General features: G+C 23.8%; 4 protein-coding genes across 4 annotated transcripts; 3 read left to right on the top strand and 1 right to left on the bottom strand.

Annotated features, from left to right (window-relative positions):
* The first annotated feature begins 231 nt into the window (after positions 1 to 231).
* LOC128958873 (N-acetylgalactosamine-6-sulfatase-like) lies at positions 232 to 2,099 on the top strand. Its single transcript, XM_054304832.1, has 3 exons — positions 232 to 553; positions 865 to 1,353; positions 1,413 to 2,099. Exons 1-3 carry the CDS (start codon positions 269 to 271, stop codon positions 2,097 to 2,099), a joined length of 1,461 nt encoding a protein of 486 aa, XP_054160807.1. The 5' UTR covers positions 232 to 268.
* An 881-nt stretch (positions 2,100 to 2,980) lies between these two features.
* LOC128958076 (uncharacterized) lies at positions 2,981 to 6,613 on the bottom strand. The gene is made up of 6 exons (XM_054303891.1): positions 6,239 to 6,613; positions 5,882 to 6,188; positions 5,500 to 5,805; positions 3,767 to 4,152; positions 3,399 to 3,705; positions 2,981 to 3,327 (listed from the first exon to the last, which is right to left on the bottom strand). The coding sequence occupies exons 1-6, from the start codon at positions 6,545 to 6,547 to the stop codon at positions 2,981 to 2,983; spliced, it is 1,962 nt and encodes a 653-aa protein (XP_054159866.1). The 5' UTR covers positions 6,548 to 6,613.
* A 605-nt stretch (positions 6,614 to 7,218) lies between these two features.
* On the top strand, positions 7,219 to 9,179 carry LOC128958075 (retinol dehydrogenase 7-like). Its single transcript, XM_054303890.1, has 3 exons — positions 7,219 to 7,226; positions 7,884 to 8,386; positions 8,701 to 9,179. Exons 1-3 carry the CDS (start codon positions 7,219 to 7,221, stop codon positions 9,177 to 9,179), a joined length of 990 nt encoding a protein of 329 aa, XP_054159865.1.
* Positions 9,180 to 10,762: 1,583 nt separating this feature from the next.
* Positions 10,763 to 13,583, top strand: LOC128958074 (uncharacterized; the record flags this gene model as incomplete). Its single annotated transcript, XM_054303889.1, has 5 exons — positions 10,763 to 11,252; positions 11,612 to 11,968; positions 12,615 to 12,725; positions 12,842 to 13,476; positions 13,548 to 13,583. Coding segments are annotated over 5 exons (1,629 nt in total), but the record flags the coding sequence as incomplete, so codon positions are not given.
* Positions 13,584 to 18,581: the final 4,998 nt, after the last annotated feature.

Below are 18,581 nucleotides of genomic sequence, written 5' to 3'. Positions count from 1 at the left end.
ATGAACTGGATGTGTACAACATTTCAACATTTTTATCATATAACCGGTGTTTTATTAAAAATCATGAAAATGTATTTATGGTTTACAGTTCAATGATTGAACATATTTATAAATATATTTACAAAATATCTAAAATATATATATTTATTAGAAAACTATGAAATATTATTACATAATTTTTAAGACATTTACAATAATAAGTAATATAATTTTGTTTGGACAAAAATGTTATACATTTTCTGTGACACAAAAACCAAATATAATAATTATGTTAATGGATGACATGGGTTGGGGTGACTTAGGTGTTAATGGAGATCCTGTTAGAGAAACTCCTAATTTGGATGCAATGTCTGTCGAGGGAATGTTATTAACTGATTTCTATACCGCAAACCCTTTATGTTCGCCTTCAAGAGCAGCCCTATTGACGGGTCGACTGCCCATTAGAAACGGTTTTTATACCGATAACATTGACGCCAGGAATTCATACACACCTCAAGAAATTGTTGGCGGTATTAGTCAATGGGAAATACTTTTACCAGAATTACTACAAAAGGTTTGTTTCAAACATATTATATATTAATCTAAATTTTATTAATAATATTCTAATATACAGTAAATACTAATTATTAAAAATTTATACATTTCTTGAAATTGTAATAACATGAATGATGAGTATAAAAATAGTATAAAACTTCAAAGATTAGTATAAAAAATTATGTTTATTAAAATATTAAAATAAATACAGTATTATTTAGGCAATAGATAAAAGAAATAAAATTTTTAAAAAATATTAAATATATTATAGATATTCGTTATAAAAAGATAATATGAAAATGTAAATTCAAAATAATAATTACATAACAGAGTGGGTATCGAAACAAAATAGTGGGTAAATGGCATTTGGGTCATCAGTCACAATATCTTCCATTAAGACATGGCTTCCATGAGTTTTTTGGATCAACCAATTGCCACTTCGGTCCATACGATAACATAAATACACCAAATATTGCCTTTTTTCGTAACGACCGTATGATTGGGCGATACTTTGAAAACATTAAAATAAATAAAGACAAACATATATCAGATTTGACACAACAATATATCACTGAAGCCATCGATTTTATAACAAATCAATCGCAACCTTTCTTTCTTTACTGGACTCCAGACTCACTACACGCACCAACTTTCAGGTCATCACCATATGTGGGCAGAAGTGTCAAAAACAGTTCATATGGTGACACTCTTATTGAGATCGATGAGGGCATCGGTAGGATTTTGGACACTATTAAGAAAAACGATAGTCTCGCTAATAATACTTTTGTATTGTTTACAAGTGATAACGGAGCAGCACTTGTATGATTGATAACTTATACTTTGCAACATTTCTATTGAATTGTTTTATGTTTTTATAGGTAAGTACTACAGATGCTGGTAGTAATGGTCCGCTATTATGTGGGAAACAAACCACATTTGAAGGCGGCTTTAGAGAGCCGGCAATTGCGTGGTGGCCGTCGAAGATACCACCAAACACTTTAAGCAAACAACCGGCAACTATCATGGATTTGTTTCGCACCATTGCTACCATTACTGACAGTCCTATGCCTGAGGACAGGGAGTTTGATTCATATGATTTGAGTCCAGTACTATTTAAAAATCAAAAGATCGACACAAATATATACTATTATAGAGGTAATCAATTGATGGCTATTAGAAATGGTAATTATAAGGCACACTTTTGGACATTTACTAATCCTATTGAACAATACAAAACTGGTATAAACTTTTGTCCGGGAAATTTCGTTAAAAATATTACCACACATACACTCACTGATCACACTTTTAGACCAAAATTGTTTCACATGAATAGAGATCCGGGAGAGAGGTATCCCATATCAGAGATCAGTAAAGAATATAAAAGTGTTTTTCAAAAATTTAGTAATTTATATAAAGAACATATCGATAAAACAAAACCAGGAAAACCTCAACTTAATTGGTGTGACAGAGCTGTCATGCATTGGATACCTCCAGGTTGTGAAGCCATCAATATGTGTCTACCGGTACCACAATCTAAACCGTATAAATGCTTTTGGCCTCATTAAGTAATAATTATATTTCCTAATAAATTATTTTTTAACACAATTAAACATTATCTACATTTATGAAATAATGTGATAATTACCTTATTTCTACAATTAGAAAATAAAAATAATTTGTTAAAAATAATATTGATACATGTTATGTACTGTATAATACAGTGTATAAAAATATATATTAAAATATTAGATAATTGACCTATAGGTTCAATACATTTTGACATTACAGTATGATTACTATTTATTACAACTTTATCTTTGTTACCATATTTTTAAATACAATAATTAGCAAACATAGGTATAATGAACCAAATTATTGATGACTTACTGCAATATTAGAGTATAGCTTATAATCACAATCAAAAATATTACAAATATTTACAGTAAATGAGCGATGATTCACAATCCATAATATAAGTCGAAATATACTTTTAAAGATATAATATTACAATAATTATATAATTTATATTAATTAGTATGATTTATTATATTTTATAAATTATCAGTAAAACTATTATTTAATTTATTAATACCGATAAATCGTTTTTAAGTTATTTAATCAGAACTTGAGTAATATACTGTATTTATTAATATAAAAAGTAAATTTCTTGAATCATGATGAATCATAACTAAATTTTATATAACTTAGTTTATATTTTATTATCGATTAATATTATTGATTTTTAGTAAAATGCAAAAATTGAGTATTATTATTATATATATATATTTGATCTTTTTTAAACATTGTCTATTGTATTAAAATTAAAAGTTAAAAAATGATGTCATGTTTGTATAGCAATACAAATATTAATAGTAATAATATTGTTTGAAAATAGTAAAAATATTTATTTAAAAATTCAATTTCTTATAAATTATCAATAATTAAATTAAATATCATTATCGAGATTATTATTCCGATAATATATTTGTCTCATATTTAAAGTGCTAATGAATGCCATTTTACTGAAGTTTTGTCTACCAATAAAACTTATCCCTAAATTTGCCAAAAATGCCAACAATTTATGTTTCCAATGACCGTAAGTGTAGTTTTCAATACCAACAGTCTTGATGGCCGCCGACACATAATCCTCGGGTGTCACCGAAATCAATGGCATATCAACATTGGTTGTCAACTTTGTCTTCACCTGATTGGGAACAACAGTCTGAATGACAATACCTTTGGACGCGTATTCAATAGATAGTGAATCCGATAGAAATGTATGAAATGCTTTGGCTTTAAAAATGAAAATACAAAAACATTTTATATAATAAACTCTTAATTATGATAATTGATTGACTACTAACAGGCCGAGTATGTGGCATAAAGTGGGAACGGTATTTCACTGGCCTGTGAGGACACGTTTATTATGACACCTCTCTTGTTTTGCACCATTTGTGGTAAAACAAATTGAGTCATCTTAAGAGCTGACATTACGTTTACATTAATATAAGTTTCGTTAAACTTTGAGGGAATCTTCACAAAGTATTCCGGTATGTGATAAACAATACCGACATTATTGACCAACACATCGATGACAGCCAACTGATTCAATTGTGTTTCAATATCATCATAAATATCAGTCCGATTAAAGTCAGCTGTAATTGTCTTTACCTAAAAATAATTAATTTAAAATCATTTAAATTATTGATTATATTATATAATGAATACAAACGAGTTTGCAATTGACATAAGTCTGAGTCAACATCTTTTTAGTTGTTTTTAGTTTGTCTTCATTTCTGCTAATTATTGTTAAATTATATCCGATTTGTGCCAATTGTTTAGCGTATTGGAGTCCAATACCATCGGTAGCACCGGTCACAACTGCCCATACATTTTCTCCCGGTTTCCATTGAATACCATATCCTAAACGATATCCCAAATATGTAGTCCATATACCTCTTAATATACTTAAAACAAATTTAAGTATTATTATTGTTATGGAAATAATGGCAACAATTTCTAAATTTGATAACATTATTACAGTCTTATTGTTATTCAAATAAAAATATATAATTTTCAACAAAAACACTAAATATTTGATACAAATGTTAGCGAAACCTGTTTTCAGTGAATTTAAAACAACATTTGAGTGAATAATGTGACACTTTTGCGATAAGTACTGTATTTGTAAACATTATTAAATTTGTATATATTATACTCAAAGTCAATAGTTTTTAGGGCTAAATATTAGTAATTTTTTAATAATTAAAATTATTATCAAAATAGAGTTACTATTAATATTTAATGATCTATTATATATCAGTAAAAAAATAAGTTTACAGTATATTATACTTTATTTAAACAATAAATTTTAAAATCTACAAAATACTTCTTAATAATAGATTATATAAACATTACTTTCAAACTTACAAAATACTTAAATATTTAATTTTTTAAATATTATATAGATTTTAATGCAATTTTTCTATTAAATAGTTTAAATTATTATCAAACTTGGGGAACATTTAAATTTTTAATATCATTTTCATGCAATTGTAAAATGCAATAATGTAATACTGTATATGTATATGTAGTTAAATATAATTTACAAATATTTTTTTGTCTATTTATTGTACTTTAAATCTATTTTATGTTACCCATATTATGTTTAGTACTAAATATTAATTATTAAATAAATTAATAAAAATTATTATATGAAAAAATACAAAATAAGTTAAAATGTATTTTAATACTATAGTTATAAATTTAAGTTGTCTTGCATTTTATATATATACTTTTAAAAAATTATTTATGATTCCTGATTAAAATTAAAAATGATAGAACTATAAATTTATTTAATTAGTAATAAATAGATAATTAAATTTACGAATATTTAAATTATTTTTTATTTTACCGAAAAGTGTAGACTTTGATTATACACATTCTGTATAGTATTATATAAATTTTAATTCTTTAGTTTTTATCGATTTTTGCGCTAATGTTGTCTTAAAGTTAGGTCTGATTTAATAATCAATGTTCTAATAGAGCTTAAAAATGAGGAATTTGATCGATACATACAGTATATTATATTATTATATATATATTATACATCTATTATTGATCAATATATTGATTTTATTAAATTAAGTAAACACAGTCATAATGTATAATATTATTACAAATTTGATAAGTTAAAACCTAGACTAGATAAATAACTATAATAATAAAAATATATATTATTATAAGATAAATAACAAATAATAATACAATTATAATTATAGTACTCAGAGTGTGCACACACATACATGTGATATAAAACAAATAAATGCAATCTAATGACTAGATTAACAAACAATAACTACATAAAAGTTGATTAATTAAGTATTAATAATTAACAGAATTAGTGCTAATTAAATATATCATATAATCAATTATTTTTCAATTGATTTTTTAAATAAAATTCTCTCTCTTTATTTAAAGTATAAAATGTAAACTCAGACAAAACTCTTTGTCCAATGAAACCAATCATAGATTCAATGATATAAGACATGAGTTTATGTTTCCAATGACCATAAGTACTGTTTTCAATGCCAACTGTATTGAGAGCGGCTCTTACAAAGTCATGAGCCGAGACTGTAAACCATGAGTTGCCGTTGCGTTCCGTCAATAGCTTTGTTTTGGTCATCGATGGCATCACTGTCTGTATGATCACTCCTTTGGACTTATACTCAGTTGACAATCCATCGGATAAGAAACGATTAAAAGCTTTAGCTATTAATTTGACAATCAAATCAAAAATAATATAATTTAAACTATTTTATAGCATATTATCAATTGTTTGACTCACTCGCAGAATAAGTGGTCATCAAAGGTATGGCAAAGAGTGCTGTTTGTGACGATATATTGATGACAATACCTCTTCTTTGTTGAATCATTTTTGGCAAAACTATTTCAGATAATTTCAGATACGACAACATATTCACATTGACATACGTGTCGTTCATTTTCGGGTCAATGTCCATAAAATACTCGGGATGTTTGTAAAGTGTACCGACATTGTTAACCAACACATCGATGACATTCAATTGGTTCAACTCTTGGGCAATCTTTTGGTAGATATCCGTCCGATTGAAGTCAACGCAAATGATTTTAATCTGAAATTTAATCACAAGTTAGTCAACTAAGATATTGCTGGACAACAAACCTGTCGACAGCATCGGTAAGTATCGATAATCGATGCTTTAGTGGCCATCAGTTTGTCTTCATTTCTGCTAATTATCACCAAATTATATCCCTTTTGTGCTAATTGTTTGCAATACTCTAATCCGATACCATCGGTGCCACCGGTGACCACTGCCCACACATCATCTCCCGGTTTCCACTGAACGCCAAAACCTAATTTGTTGGCTAAATATGTTGTCCAAAGTCCTCGACAGACACTTAGTGTTATCTTAAGTGATGTTTTTGTTACCAAAACTATGGCTATTATCTCAAGTATTGAAAATTCACGCATTTTTTCCACTAAAGTGTTGAATGTTTTTGTTTACAAACAAACACTCTGTCAGACAATCATTGCTATTGTGCTGACAGTCGTCACTACACTATCTGTTGGTATATTAATACTCTAATAATTGTAGTATTAATTAATTATGAAATAAATTAAATATTGTATACAATCTATAGGTTGTACTGTAATAATCATTAAATGATTAATTTAATAATCGATTTAATAATTGTTACATTTATATAACTATAATATATAATGACAATTTTTACTTTTATTTATAAATTAATTTTAATACAATAAAGATTTATAAAAAAAAAACTTTTAGAAACTTTACAATTTATAAAAACCAAACCTTAATTGTTGTTTTTTAAATATACCAACAATTATATAAGTAATCTTATCTTTAATTTTACTTAATATCTATACATTTATAACTTTATCTAGATATTTTTATTTATTTAATAAGATATATTTCTTCTATTTAATTACTTAAAATTAATAAATTAAAAATATTAAATATTTATATAACCTATATATAAGTTGACGTTTGGTTGATTAGATGAATAATTAAATTTATCAAAAATTTATAAATTTATTTTAATTAAATAACTAGATATTAAATGTATAAATTTATATACAATATATTATTTATGTATTCAAGATTTTAATGCATAAATATGAATCTGTGATTATAATTTTATATTGGTTAATTTTAAACAAGTAAATGTCTATTTTCATCAATAAGTTGATAACATTATTGCAAAATCATTGTGAAAATAGCCATAATTATAGAAACTGACCTCAATTTGGCGATCACTTTCCGATTCTTCAAAAATAGTAATCATAACTATTATATGATATATAAAAAGTTTGTAACAGTTTTTTGAACCCAAACTAGCAGTTGATCATCAAAATTAATGTAAGTTTTACACATTTAAACCTAACTTATTATATTTAACACATAATCTGTATCACTGTTTTGTGTTAAGTCCACCTTAAACTGGTTTATAAAACAGAGATTTAAAAATAGTTTAGTTTAAAAATCAAATTATCCATTAAATAAGTAATATAAAAATTAATCAATTTTTCAGATGAAAGTTATAGGAGCTACTGATAAAATTAATATTTAAATATATCAAATTTGACTATAGCTAAAGCAAATATTAAATTTATTAATTTTAATCTCTCACTAAAAGATTTAAAATATTAAAAATATGGCGAATAATGGAATAATAACATTATATAAAATATTTGTTTTTTTATTTGGTATTTTAATTTTATTATATCTAAATTTAATTAACTCTTCAATATTGAATGTTTTCACACAATTTTGTCAATTGAGTGGTTCTTTAATTGTAATAATAAATATTTCGTGGTATTTGGCAAATAAATTGAGAGAAAAAAGTCAATTGGAGTACATATCACCCAAAAACCGAGCGGTTCTCGTGACGGGATGTGACTCTGGATTTGGACACCACGTATGCTATCAATTAGATTCATATGGATTTTATGTGTTTGCAGGCGTTTTGGACACCAATAGTGAAAGTGCCGAAAAACTTCGCAACAAATGTTCAAATCGGTTAAGAGTTATCAAACTAGACGTAACTCAAGTGGAAGATATAAAAAGTGTGGTCAAAGAGATAGAGGCTTCAGGTGTTGAACTGTGGGCTGTTCTCAACAATGCTGGTATCGCTCAATACTCTTTGGTTGAAATGGGACACGAAATCGATGTCTTTGAAAAGATATTTGCTGTCAATGTATTTGGTTTAGTCAGAGTCACTAAATATTGTTTGCCTTTATTAAGAAAGTCTGGCGGAAGGGTTGTTAATATGTCGAGTGTCGCCGGTTTGTAGTTCAATATATTTTTGTTAAATTTTAAATTATTATATAAACTTTATTTATTATTAATTATTATTTTATAATTGTTATTTATTATTTGTAATATTAATAGTTAATATTAATGGATATTTATAAGGAAAGAATATCTGTTTACAAATAATTATATTATTTATAAAAATATTTTAACTATAATTAGAAATTATAATTAGATATTATTAGGTAACATTTATAATTTTATATTATAATATAATATATAATAGTATAAACACATAAAAAATATTTATAAAATAAATTTACTTACCCGTGGATAATATTTTTAGGTCGGTTTACATTTTGGGGAATAACCGCTTACTGTATGTCTAAATACGCGGTCAGAGCTTTTAGTGATGGTCTTCGCAAAGAAATTCAGTCATTTGGTGTCAAAGTGGTCACAATTGAACCAAATATGTATAGAACAGAGATTACAAATATTGATATATTAACCAAATCTATTGATCATATTTGGCAAACAACTGATCCACAAATATGTCAAGACTATGGCGGACAAGGGTTTTATGAAAAGATAAAAAATAGACTCAAATATAATGTTATGATATCGAGACCACAAATACATGAAGTAATTGACACACAAACTAAAGCTATCACTGTTTGTGAACCTAATCTTTACTACCAATGCGCTGCTATTACCGAAAAACCCTGTCTTTGGTTTTTAGGTCTATTACCCGAATCAGTTCAAGACTTACTATTGACCGGAAAAATGTGGAAATTTGCTCTCGATTTCTATAAATGCAAACAATAATTAATAATTAATACAAAACATAAACTCTATAACGAAATCAATTTGACATTTAACTGTTACATAATAAATATACTGTAATTATATTTACATTTATTTTAACATTTTACATATTAGTTTTTATTTTTAATTTCTAAATACATATTATACATACATATCATACAACATATACGTATTTTATTAATTATATTTGTATAATATGTTTGTAGTAATGAAAAATTAAATAAACAATTATTAATTGCTGCAATTAAGTAATAATTTTAAAACAATTGCAAATGTTAAAAAATAACATTTGTTGTCTAAATATTGAAATTTGTTTATTTACATGAATTTACTAAACTTATATTCTAGATATTTATCTAAACTAATTAAATACAATTATATTGTATACATAATATAGTAAAGTTCTCCATTTGGTAAATACAAGTGTATTAAAGTAAATTTACACATGTGATGATCAATATAAATACATATAAAATTTTGTATTATTATATCTTACATAAAATAAAATCTACTTATTATCATAAATAATTAATATATCTATATAAATATTCTATATATTTATAAAGATTTTTTAAAAAGATTATATAAGGCATACTAAGCTATTTATTTTAAATAATGTATGTGAAAATTTTGAAAATTTGAAAGTTATTTTTTAAAAGACTTATAATTTTCCAGACAACTCATATATAAATTAATCTTTAGATTTACTTTACTTATATAAAAATATATGATTAGTTTGAATAATTTCTAATAATTAACATGTAGTAATATTTATTATTACACGTGTATTTGTTTACTTAAATACACTTATTGATAAAATAACAGATAAAAGTCTACAATAATTTACAGTAAAAATAAACTCTTGTAAGTTTATATAATTTATGATAATAATTATAGTTATTATTTGATAAACACTGATTGCTAATCATAATATGGTAACCATGTGTATATTGTAATAAACATTATATAAGTTATATTATATTTCTATTAGTAAAAATAATGTACTTTTCAAAAACTATAAACTTTTGTTATTAAAATTACTATTAATAATAATGTCTTGTTATTTTCAATACATTAAATAATTTTCAACTTACCGTAAATGTGTAATTAGAGAGTAAGCAAATATAGTGTACACAAAATTTGAAGACTTGTTGATAGAAAATTACAAATAGATATAACTATTGTTAAATATATTTATTAAAAAATAGTTGTATTGTATATATAATTATAGTTTTGATGTTTACCAATATTTTAATACAGTATATAAAGTATATAATTTTTATTTAGTATTGCATTTTAAAGATTCTTTGAAAGACAAAAACTTCAAAATCAGTCTATATTTCTAAATCCTTGAAAATAAATAATTAAAAAATTTATTTTCCTTTAAATTTAATTAAAACTCTACTTAAATTAACGTCTTGTCATTTAATAATTAGTATCTCCAACTCAGTGTAAAATTAAATATATCGAAAATGTCAGTAAATAAGTTTGTATGGATTGCAAGCTTTTTAGTAACAAATTTTGTATTAATAACATTTATATCACAAATTTGTTATTTATATCAATTATTTTGTGTATTATTGATATCACCGATCATTTCGTGGTTTATTTCCGGTGCAATATATCGCAAGATTTGTACCGAAAAAATATCGATTAATAATAAAGCAATTCTTATAACTGGTTGCGACACAGGTTTTGGTCATCAATTAGCCATAAAATGTGATAAATTAGGATTTTATGTCTTCGCCGGTGTTCTAAATCCGGATCAATTGGGTGCTCAAGAATTAGAAAAAGTTTGTTCAAATCGAGTGGAAGTGATTAAAATGGATGTCACTAATTATGACGATGTGGTTAATGTCATAAATAAGATCAAAAGCTCAGGACTTGAATTGTGGTCAGTTGTCAACAACGCTGGCATTACTATTAGTGCTCCGATTCAATGGGGATATGATGTCAAAGAGTTGACTAATATATTAGACGTTAATGTTTTTGGTGCCGTCAGAGTCACCAAACTATCGATGCCTTTACTCAGACAATCTAAGGGTAGAGTTATTAATGTGTCGAGTCTTGCAGGTAATCATCAATTTGCTATTTTCAACAATAATTATTATTTGACTATTAATTTATATCTAAATACTAATGTAGTGTTAATAACTAATAGAGAGAGAGAGAGAGAGAGAGAGAGAGAGAGAGAGAGAGAGAGAGAGAGAGAGAGAGAGAGCCGTTCTTTCAATCTAAGGGTTGTGAGTTCGAGTCTCTTTGAGATATGAATTTGTGTATAATTCTTAAACTCGAAATATTAATACTTAATACTTAAAATGATCACTCAAATAGTCTAATATAAAAAACAAGTTTGTATAGTCCTTGTATATCATTATTTATTATCATTATAAAAGTTATTGATTAGATTTATTAATTGTAATAATAATTAGGTCGCACCACATATGATGGCATTACATATTATTCAATGTCCAAACACGCCATCAGATCTTTTTCGGATGGATTGCGTAACGAAATGACAAAATTTGGTATAAATGTTATAAATATAGAGCCCGTACTCTATAATACATCAATTATGGATTGGGATCGTATGAGAAGTACTTTTATTAGTGTTTGGGATCAAACTCCTGAAGAAGTGAAGACTTTTTTTGATAAAAACTTTTTGGAAAAATACGAAAAATCGCTAAAAACTGTACTAAAAAGCACTCGAAATAACATCAATGAAGTGATCGATAATATGATTAAAGGCATTGTTCTCAAAGAGCCTCAAACTGACTACAAATGCGGCGGTTTTGTTGACTTTTGCATAACATTTCCGATGAGTTATTTGCCGCAAATTATTCAGACTTTTATATTTAAATTTGTATTAAAAAACAATTTACTTAAAATTTTGAAATAAATATTTAATTACAGCTATTGGCTTAAAAACAGATTATTTTTAGCTCATTTAGATTATTTAAATGAAATAGTCTATTATATTAATAGTAATGTAGTGTATTTTCTTTAAACTAAATATTAAAATATAGATACATATACTTATTTTTAATTTTTTATATTAATATATTTTGTGGGTATTTGTTGAGTTATTATATTTTATACTTATATTTAATACTTTATTTTTTATGTTGTTGACAAAGTTTAAAACATACATTATTTAAAACAAACATATATTATAAAGGATGCAAATTAAATTTTTTAAAATAAAACGACAATTTTTTTGTTCATTAAACAAATTGTTGTATAAAATATTTTATAGAATGAATTTAAATTTATTTTTTGTTATAATTTTATAATTTATTTTTATTTATTTATAAAATATAAGCTAAAAGAAATATTTAATTTTGATTCAATTTTAATTAAAATAATTGAAAAAAGTTTAAATGCTTTGAAAAATGAATTTTAATACACTAATAATTTTAATAATGTTATCAATAGATATAATGATTTGTAGTCAATATTTACAACTTGTTTGGAGCGATGAATTCAATGGACAATCGCTGGACTTTAATGAGTGGGATGTCGACAATCAATGGATTTCTGGCAACTGTTGGGGTCTCTCTTTATATATCCTATATTTAAGACTTAAATTTTAAGTTATATATTACAGTATATATATATATGTAACAAATCATTTTATAATTTCTATTTTGTTCATACGTTAGGCAATGGTATTGAACTAATTAACTGTTTTGTTAACGAAACCAAAAACATACAATTAAGAGACAATTGTTTAGCGATGACAGCCATTCGTGAAAATAAAGTCCATTTTGATAAACAATTTACTTCAGCAAAGATTACTACAAAGAAAAGTTGGACTTTTGGTAGGTTTGAGATCAGAGCTGCTCTGCCTTCCGGCAAAATGTTGAGACCATCGATATGTTTAATACCTGTAATAGACAGTAATAATTGGGCCATTGATGGACAAATTGATATCATGACTAACTCACAGAAGCCAACCCTTGGCAATGGTGTACACTTTAGTGCTTCGCCTGCAATATACAGACCAAACAAATATGAATTTATTGCTAAACCTAATGAATCTTACGATCACTTTCATACTTATGCTATCGAATGGACTCAAACACAGATTCGTTGGTTTTTTGATAATAACAATCATTTGACATTTAATATAAACGAAACGTTAAAGTTTAATCATTACAATCAATTGGGACAACCATTTGATAAGCCCTTCAAATTGACGATATCTCTGGGCGTCGGAGGAATATTTTTCCCAAATCAACAGTTAGATTACAATGACTACTATGAGTGGCAGTGCTCTGCACTTATCATGGATTACGTTAGGGTTTATAAATTTGTTAACAATAGCCATGAATCTAATTATAACAATATAAATGAAATTATCTCTAGAAATCAGATATGCAATTATATTATGTCATCAATTAGAGGAACTAAACCTATAGACCTATCCATAACAACCATTGCTTCAATAGTGAGTGCAATCTTATTAATAATACTCATACCTATTGTTATATATTTATTTGTGAGACAAAAGAGAGTATTAAAAATTAATAAAGAAGTTGCAGATGTTTATTACGATAATATCAGTAATAATGAAATTTTTGATAAACACAATGATATTAATGAATATTCTGAATATAACAGTACTAATGAATATAATTATTGTGATTACTCTAAAAGCAATGATTCAACAATAAATAAAGTCAATGATCCCATTGATCCCAGGTATCTGACTATCAACTAAAACAAATAATTTCAATTAAAATTAGTAAATTATCAATTTAATACTGATAACAATTATTTAAAAAAGTGTTTAGAGATTGGTAAATTTTATTATTGTATTAAAATATAGATAGATAAATATAAATTTTTAAACAAATTTCATTAAAAAATCTAGAAATTAAAATAATTTTCAATTAGAATTTAAAAACTAAATTAATATTAAATTAATATAATATAAATCATATTATAATTTTTTAATACTAATACTTTAAATACCATAATATGGAATATAATCCAAATACTGTATAAAAAATAATGTTATATAAAACATTTATTTCATAATTTAATATATTGCATAATATAAGATAAAAATTAAATACAAGTATACAAAACATGTAATAAAATGTCACAACAAAACAAATTTTAAAAAAATAATATTAACATTAGAAATTATAAATAATTTTTTATAAACTTTTCAAAAATAAAATTAAAAATTTATATTTTCGTTTATCTGTAATATAGTTAGATAACAATTATGACATTTAGTTTATGAGCTATTCAAACATAAAAATGGTATTAAAAAATGTGAATCATATATATATATATAATTCAATTGTATTAATAAATGTATTATTATTTGAATTATACAATTACTATAGTATTTTAGTTTAAAATTATTAGCTTATATATATATAATTGAATAAAAAATGTAAAATTAAATATTGGGTTGTATATAAAGTATTTTTTTAATTAACAAACTAATTTAATTTAATCATCCTATTAAAAAAATATAATACATAAATGAAAAACAAATTTTAAATTTCGGTAGATGAATTTATTATTTTAGTATTTTTATTTACATTTTAATCATATCATCAAAAGATGAAAATCAAATTAATTTTGCAAATGTGATAAAATTTTGGAATAAGAAATATATAATTATTAAAAAATAAAATATAAATAAAATATATTTACAACTATATAACGTTAAAGTATTAAAATAAATAATATATTAAATAACTTTATATGTATTAGCGATAAAACTAAATATTATACGGATATATTAGTGGAGAGATATTACATCAAAAATGACAAATAATATATTAAATGAATTAATACGAAGATTCGTCAAAAGAGTAGACAGACTTTACTCCCGAAGTGTCTCTATTGGTGTCTGTATTGCTATTATTTGATGGACTTCTGCAGAATCGCCACATTATAATACCAATGAATATTGCAATCAATGGCAGAATCGCTACCACAAGATATCCCCAATGAGTTTCATAATCGATATCATAACCAATATCAGGAAGATTTGAATTATAATCTTTAATTAAATTACAGTTTTTTTCACATTTTGGTGATCCCTGGCTTATTAATGGTGTCACCAAATTTGTAATAATAAATATTATTGATATTATTATAATTTTTAATATAAACATTTTATCATTATTAGTGAGCAAAATATGCTTTTTAGAAACAAAACTTTAAAATTTGATTTTGATTATCAAATATTATTTTTAATAAATCTTTTAGTTTGTTATTATTGAGATAATATATTTAATAGTTTTGCTAATTTTATTAATAATTCAAATATTTAATAAAACTTCATTTAATTTAAATTAAGTAATTTTAAATAAAAATTATTAACTATATTATTTTATATTCTACTCTTTATTTATGTGCACAAACAGTGATAACTGTTTTTGACAAATATTTTTAATATAAGGATTACTTTTAGTGAAGCGGTTGTCATTGGAAACACATCTCTGATTACATTTTATAAGAGATGTCTTTCCTCCAAAAGACTTACAGTCAATGCGCCGCTCAATACAAACCTAAACTCAATGTTTAGATAAAAGCATTAAATTATTTGTTTCATTGATTATAATCATTAAAATGGTATTAACAAACAATTATTTATTGTAGATATAAAAATTAATTATCAAACATTAATTACTGTATTTCTATGTTAATAATACTAAATATATGTATATTAAAGATTTGATTATTTTTTAATATAACTAGTTAAGTTAATATAACTAGATTATTATATTATTAATATTTTATTTTTATTAATATAATTAATAGAATAAATATAAAAATTTATTAAAAAACATTTATGAATAATGATATTATTATTTTAAAAATATATTAATATGAAACTTGTATTTTTACATAATTTTAGATTCTTTTAATCATTTTATTTGTCAAATAAATAATTAACGTAAATCTTGTTGTTATTACTGCAACACTTTATTAATACTTCATTACATATTTGTGATTATTATTCACTGAACAAAATAGTTATACAGAATATATAGTATAGATTCTATAATAAAAATTAAACATAAAATATATTCAACAGTTAGTTCATAACTTTTTAAGGCTATACTTCATTTTGATGTAAAATTTTGTAAAAAGACTTGTCATTAGTGTTGGCAAAAAAGAGGAATTTCTAGAAAGTTTCTAAAAGAAATTTCTGTCTATGGTATGGCCATGTTAATTTTGTTATCTCAATATTTGTCATATCGTAAAAATACATTATAATAACAATATATTATAATTATAGTTTTTGTAAAATTTTATTTATCAAATAATTATATTTTTATTTTAATGTAATGGATTCATTTTTTTTAATTTTCAATATTATTAAACTAATATTAATCACAGCGATAAAAATCAATGTAAATGTAAAATAAAATTTATAATCTTTGATGTATTGATTAAAAAATATAGTTAACTTTACAAATCTGCGAAAATAAATAAACTAAAACTGTATGTTTAGTATAAATACTATTGTAATGTTAAAGTATTTTTGCAGTTTTGTAAAGTCAACTATATTTTTGAATCAATTCATCAAAGTTTATAGATTTTATTATACATTTACATTGATTTTTATCACTGTGATTAATATTAGTTTAATAATATTGAAAATTAAAAAAAATGAATCCATTACATTAAAATAAAAATATAATTATTTGATAAATAAAATTTTACAAAAACTATAATTATAATTTAGATATTATAATCATATTAATTTTATATATAGGAATCCATACGTATAGTAGATCAGTGTACGGTATATCATTTTTTTATATTAATATACCGGTAGCACTACAATAGCTATAAATATATCCCATAGTTTAATAATAATGTAAAGTTTGTATAGAAATTTACTAGAAATTTTCTCATGAAAATTTATTAGAAATATATATTTGACTCTCTATTTGCCATTAAATGAAAGAAATAATAGTGTTATTAAACAAATAATGACAAAATCCCATAAAAATAATATTACTAAAGTAGTAGATACTTGTTTTACAATTGTTACGTCAGTTAATTTTATGACAAATTTCATCTTTATATAACAGCCTAACTCTACAACAGTTTTTGTTCACTATTTTTTAAATTAAAATAATATTTTTTATAAAAATACATTAATATTAATTTTAATAAGATTATGTATAATTATTATTAAATACTAATTTGACTTTTTCTATATTTTTCAATTTAGGGACATATAATACAATAGTAGATCTATATCTATACTACTATATAATTTGGAAATGTTTGTGCCATTTTCTGTCACGCAAACAATTACTTTTGATGTGTCGCGCGATTATTAATAATTTTAATTTATTAAATAAAATAAATTAAATAAAATATACTTTTTATAATACACTGTATATTATATATAGCGCGTGAAAGCATTGTTTAGTAAAGAGATAGATTGAGAGAGAGAGAGAGAGAGAGAGAGAGAGAGAGAGAGAGAGAGAGAGAGAGGGTATTGTTGCACGTGTTAACTATTGATACACATTTTATTACATGGATCTAACTAGTTACTATATAATTTGGAAAAGTTTGTGTCAAATTTGTGTAACGCAAACAATAACTTTTAATGTGTCGGCGATTATTAATAATTTTAATTTATTTAATAAAAAACAAATAAATAAAATATACTGTTTATAATACACTGTATATTATAAATAGCGCGTGAAAGCATTGTTTAGCAAAGAGATAGATAGATATAGTGAGAGAGAGAGAGAGAGAGAGAGAGAGAGAGAGAGAGAGAAAGAGAGAGAAAGAGAGAGAGTATTGTTGGACGTGTGCTGAGCTAACTATTGATAAGCATTTGATTACGTGGAGATTTGACTATTAATAGTACAAATCAATGTGTCATAAAATAAAATGTATTTAATGTCTGGTCGTAACAGATAAAGTAGTGGAATAATCAAAATATTAATTAGTAATAATTTATTTAAAACATATAATTTTTAATTATTTTTTAAATATAATAATAATTAAAAGGTAGGAATTTTTGCTACTCTACAACATATAAATTTTGTGAATATTGGGTTAAATTACATTTATAATTTACATTTATTTTAAAAAGTGAAAAGATTAAGATTAATTTTATAAAATTATAGTTAATATGTATGTATTTGTATTATAATTTTAAAGTATTTATACAGTATTTATAAGTATTGTCAAGTTAAATAATAATAAATTAATAAATTAATTATAAAACTACTATACTTTTAAAAAGATTATTTAATTAAAGCTGTATATAAATATATAATTTATTGAGTATATTTGAGTATTATATTATTGATAATTTTAGAAACTTTAAAACATAAAGTAATAATAATATTATTAATATTTTATAAATAAAAGATATTTTATACTAATTTTGAAATA

The sequence above is a fragment of the Oppia nitens genome, unplaced genomic scaffold (assembly GCF_028296485.1).
Source record: "Oppia nitens isolate AA-2021 unplaced genomic scaffold, nextdenovo-longstitch-racon4-pilon3 scaffold3_pilon_pilon_pilon, whole genome shotgun sequence".
Classification (NCBI taxonomy): domain Eukaryota; kingdom Metazoa; phylum Arthropoda; class Arachnida; order Sarcoptiformes; family Oppiidae; genus Oppia; species Oppia nitens.
Note: the sequence above shows the minus strand (reverse complement) of the source record. Positions and strands in the feature narration are given on the sequence as shown.

Coding starts and splice junctions, on each gene's coding strand:
- LOC128958873 (XM_054304832.1), top strand. CDS start 269: ATGTTAATGGATGACATGGGTTGGGGTGACTTAGGTGTTAATGGAGAT. Junction 554..864: donor TACCAGAATTACTACAAAAG/GTTTGTTTCAAA, acceptor ATTACATAACAG/AGTGGGTATCGAAACAAAAT. Junction 1,354..1,412: donor GTGATAACGGAGCAGCACTT/GTATGATTGATA, acceptor ATGTTTTTATAG/GTAAGTACTACAGATGCTGG.
- LOC128958076 (XM_054303891.1), bottom strand. CDS start 6,547: ATGCGTGAATTTTCAATACTTGAGATAATAGCCATAGTTTTGGTAACA. Junction 5,806..5,881: donor GATGACCACTTATTCTGCGA/GTGAGTCAAACA, acceptor TCAAATTAATAG/CTAAAGCTTTTAATCGTTTC. Junction 3,706..3,766: donor CTTATGTCAATTGCAAACTC/GTTTGTATTCAT, acceptor AATTATTTTTAG/GTAAAGACAATTACAGCTGA.
- LOC128958075 (XM_054303890.1), top strand. Junction 8,387..8,700: donor TAATATGTCGAGTGTCGCCG/GTTTGTAGTTCA, acceptor TAATATTTTTAG/GTCGGTTTACATTTTGGGGA.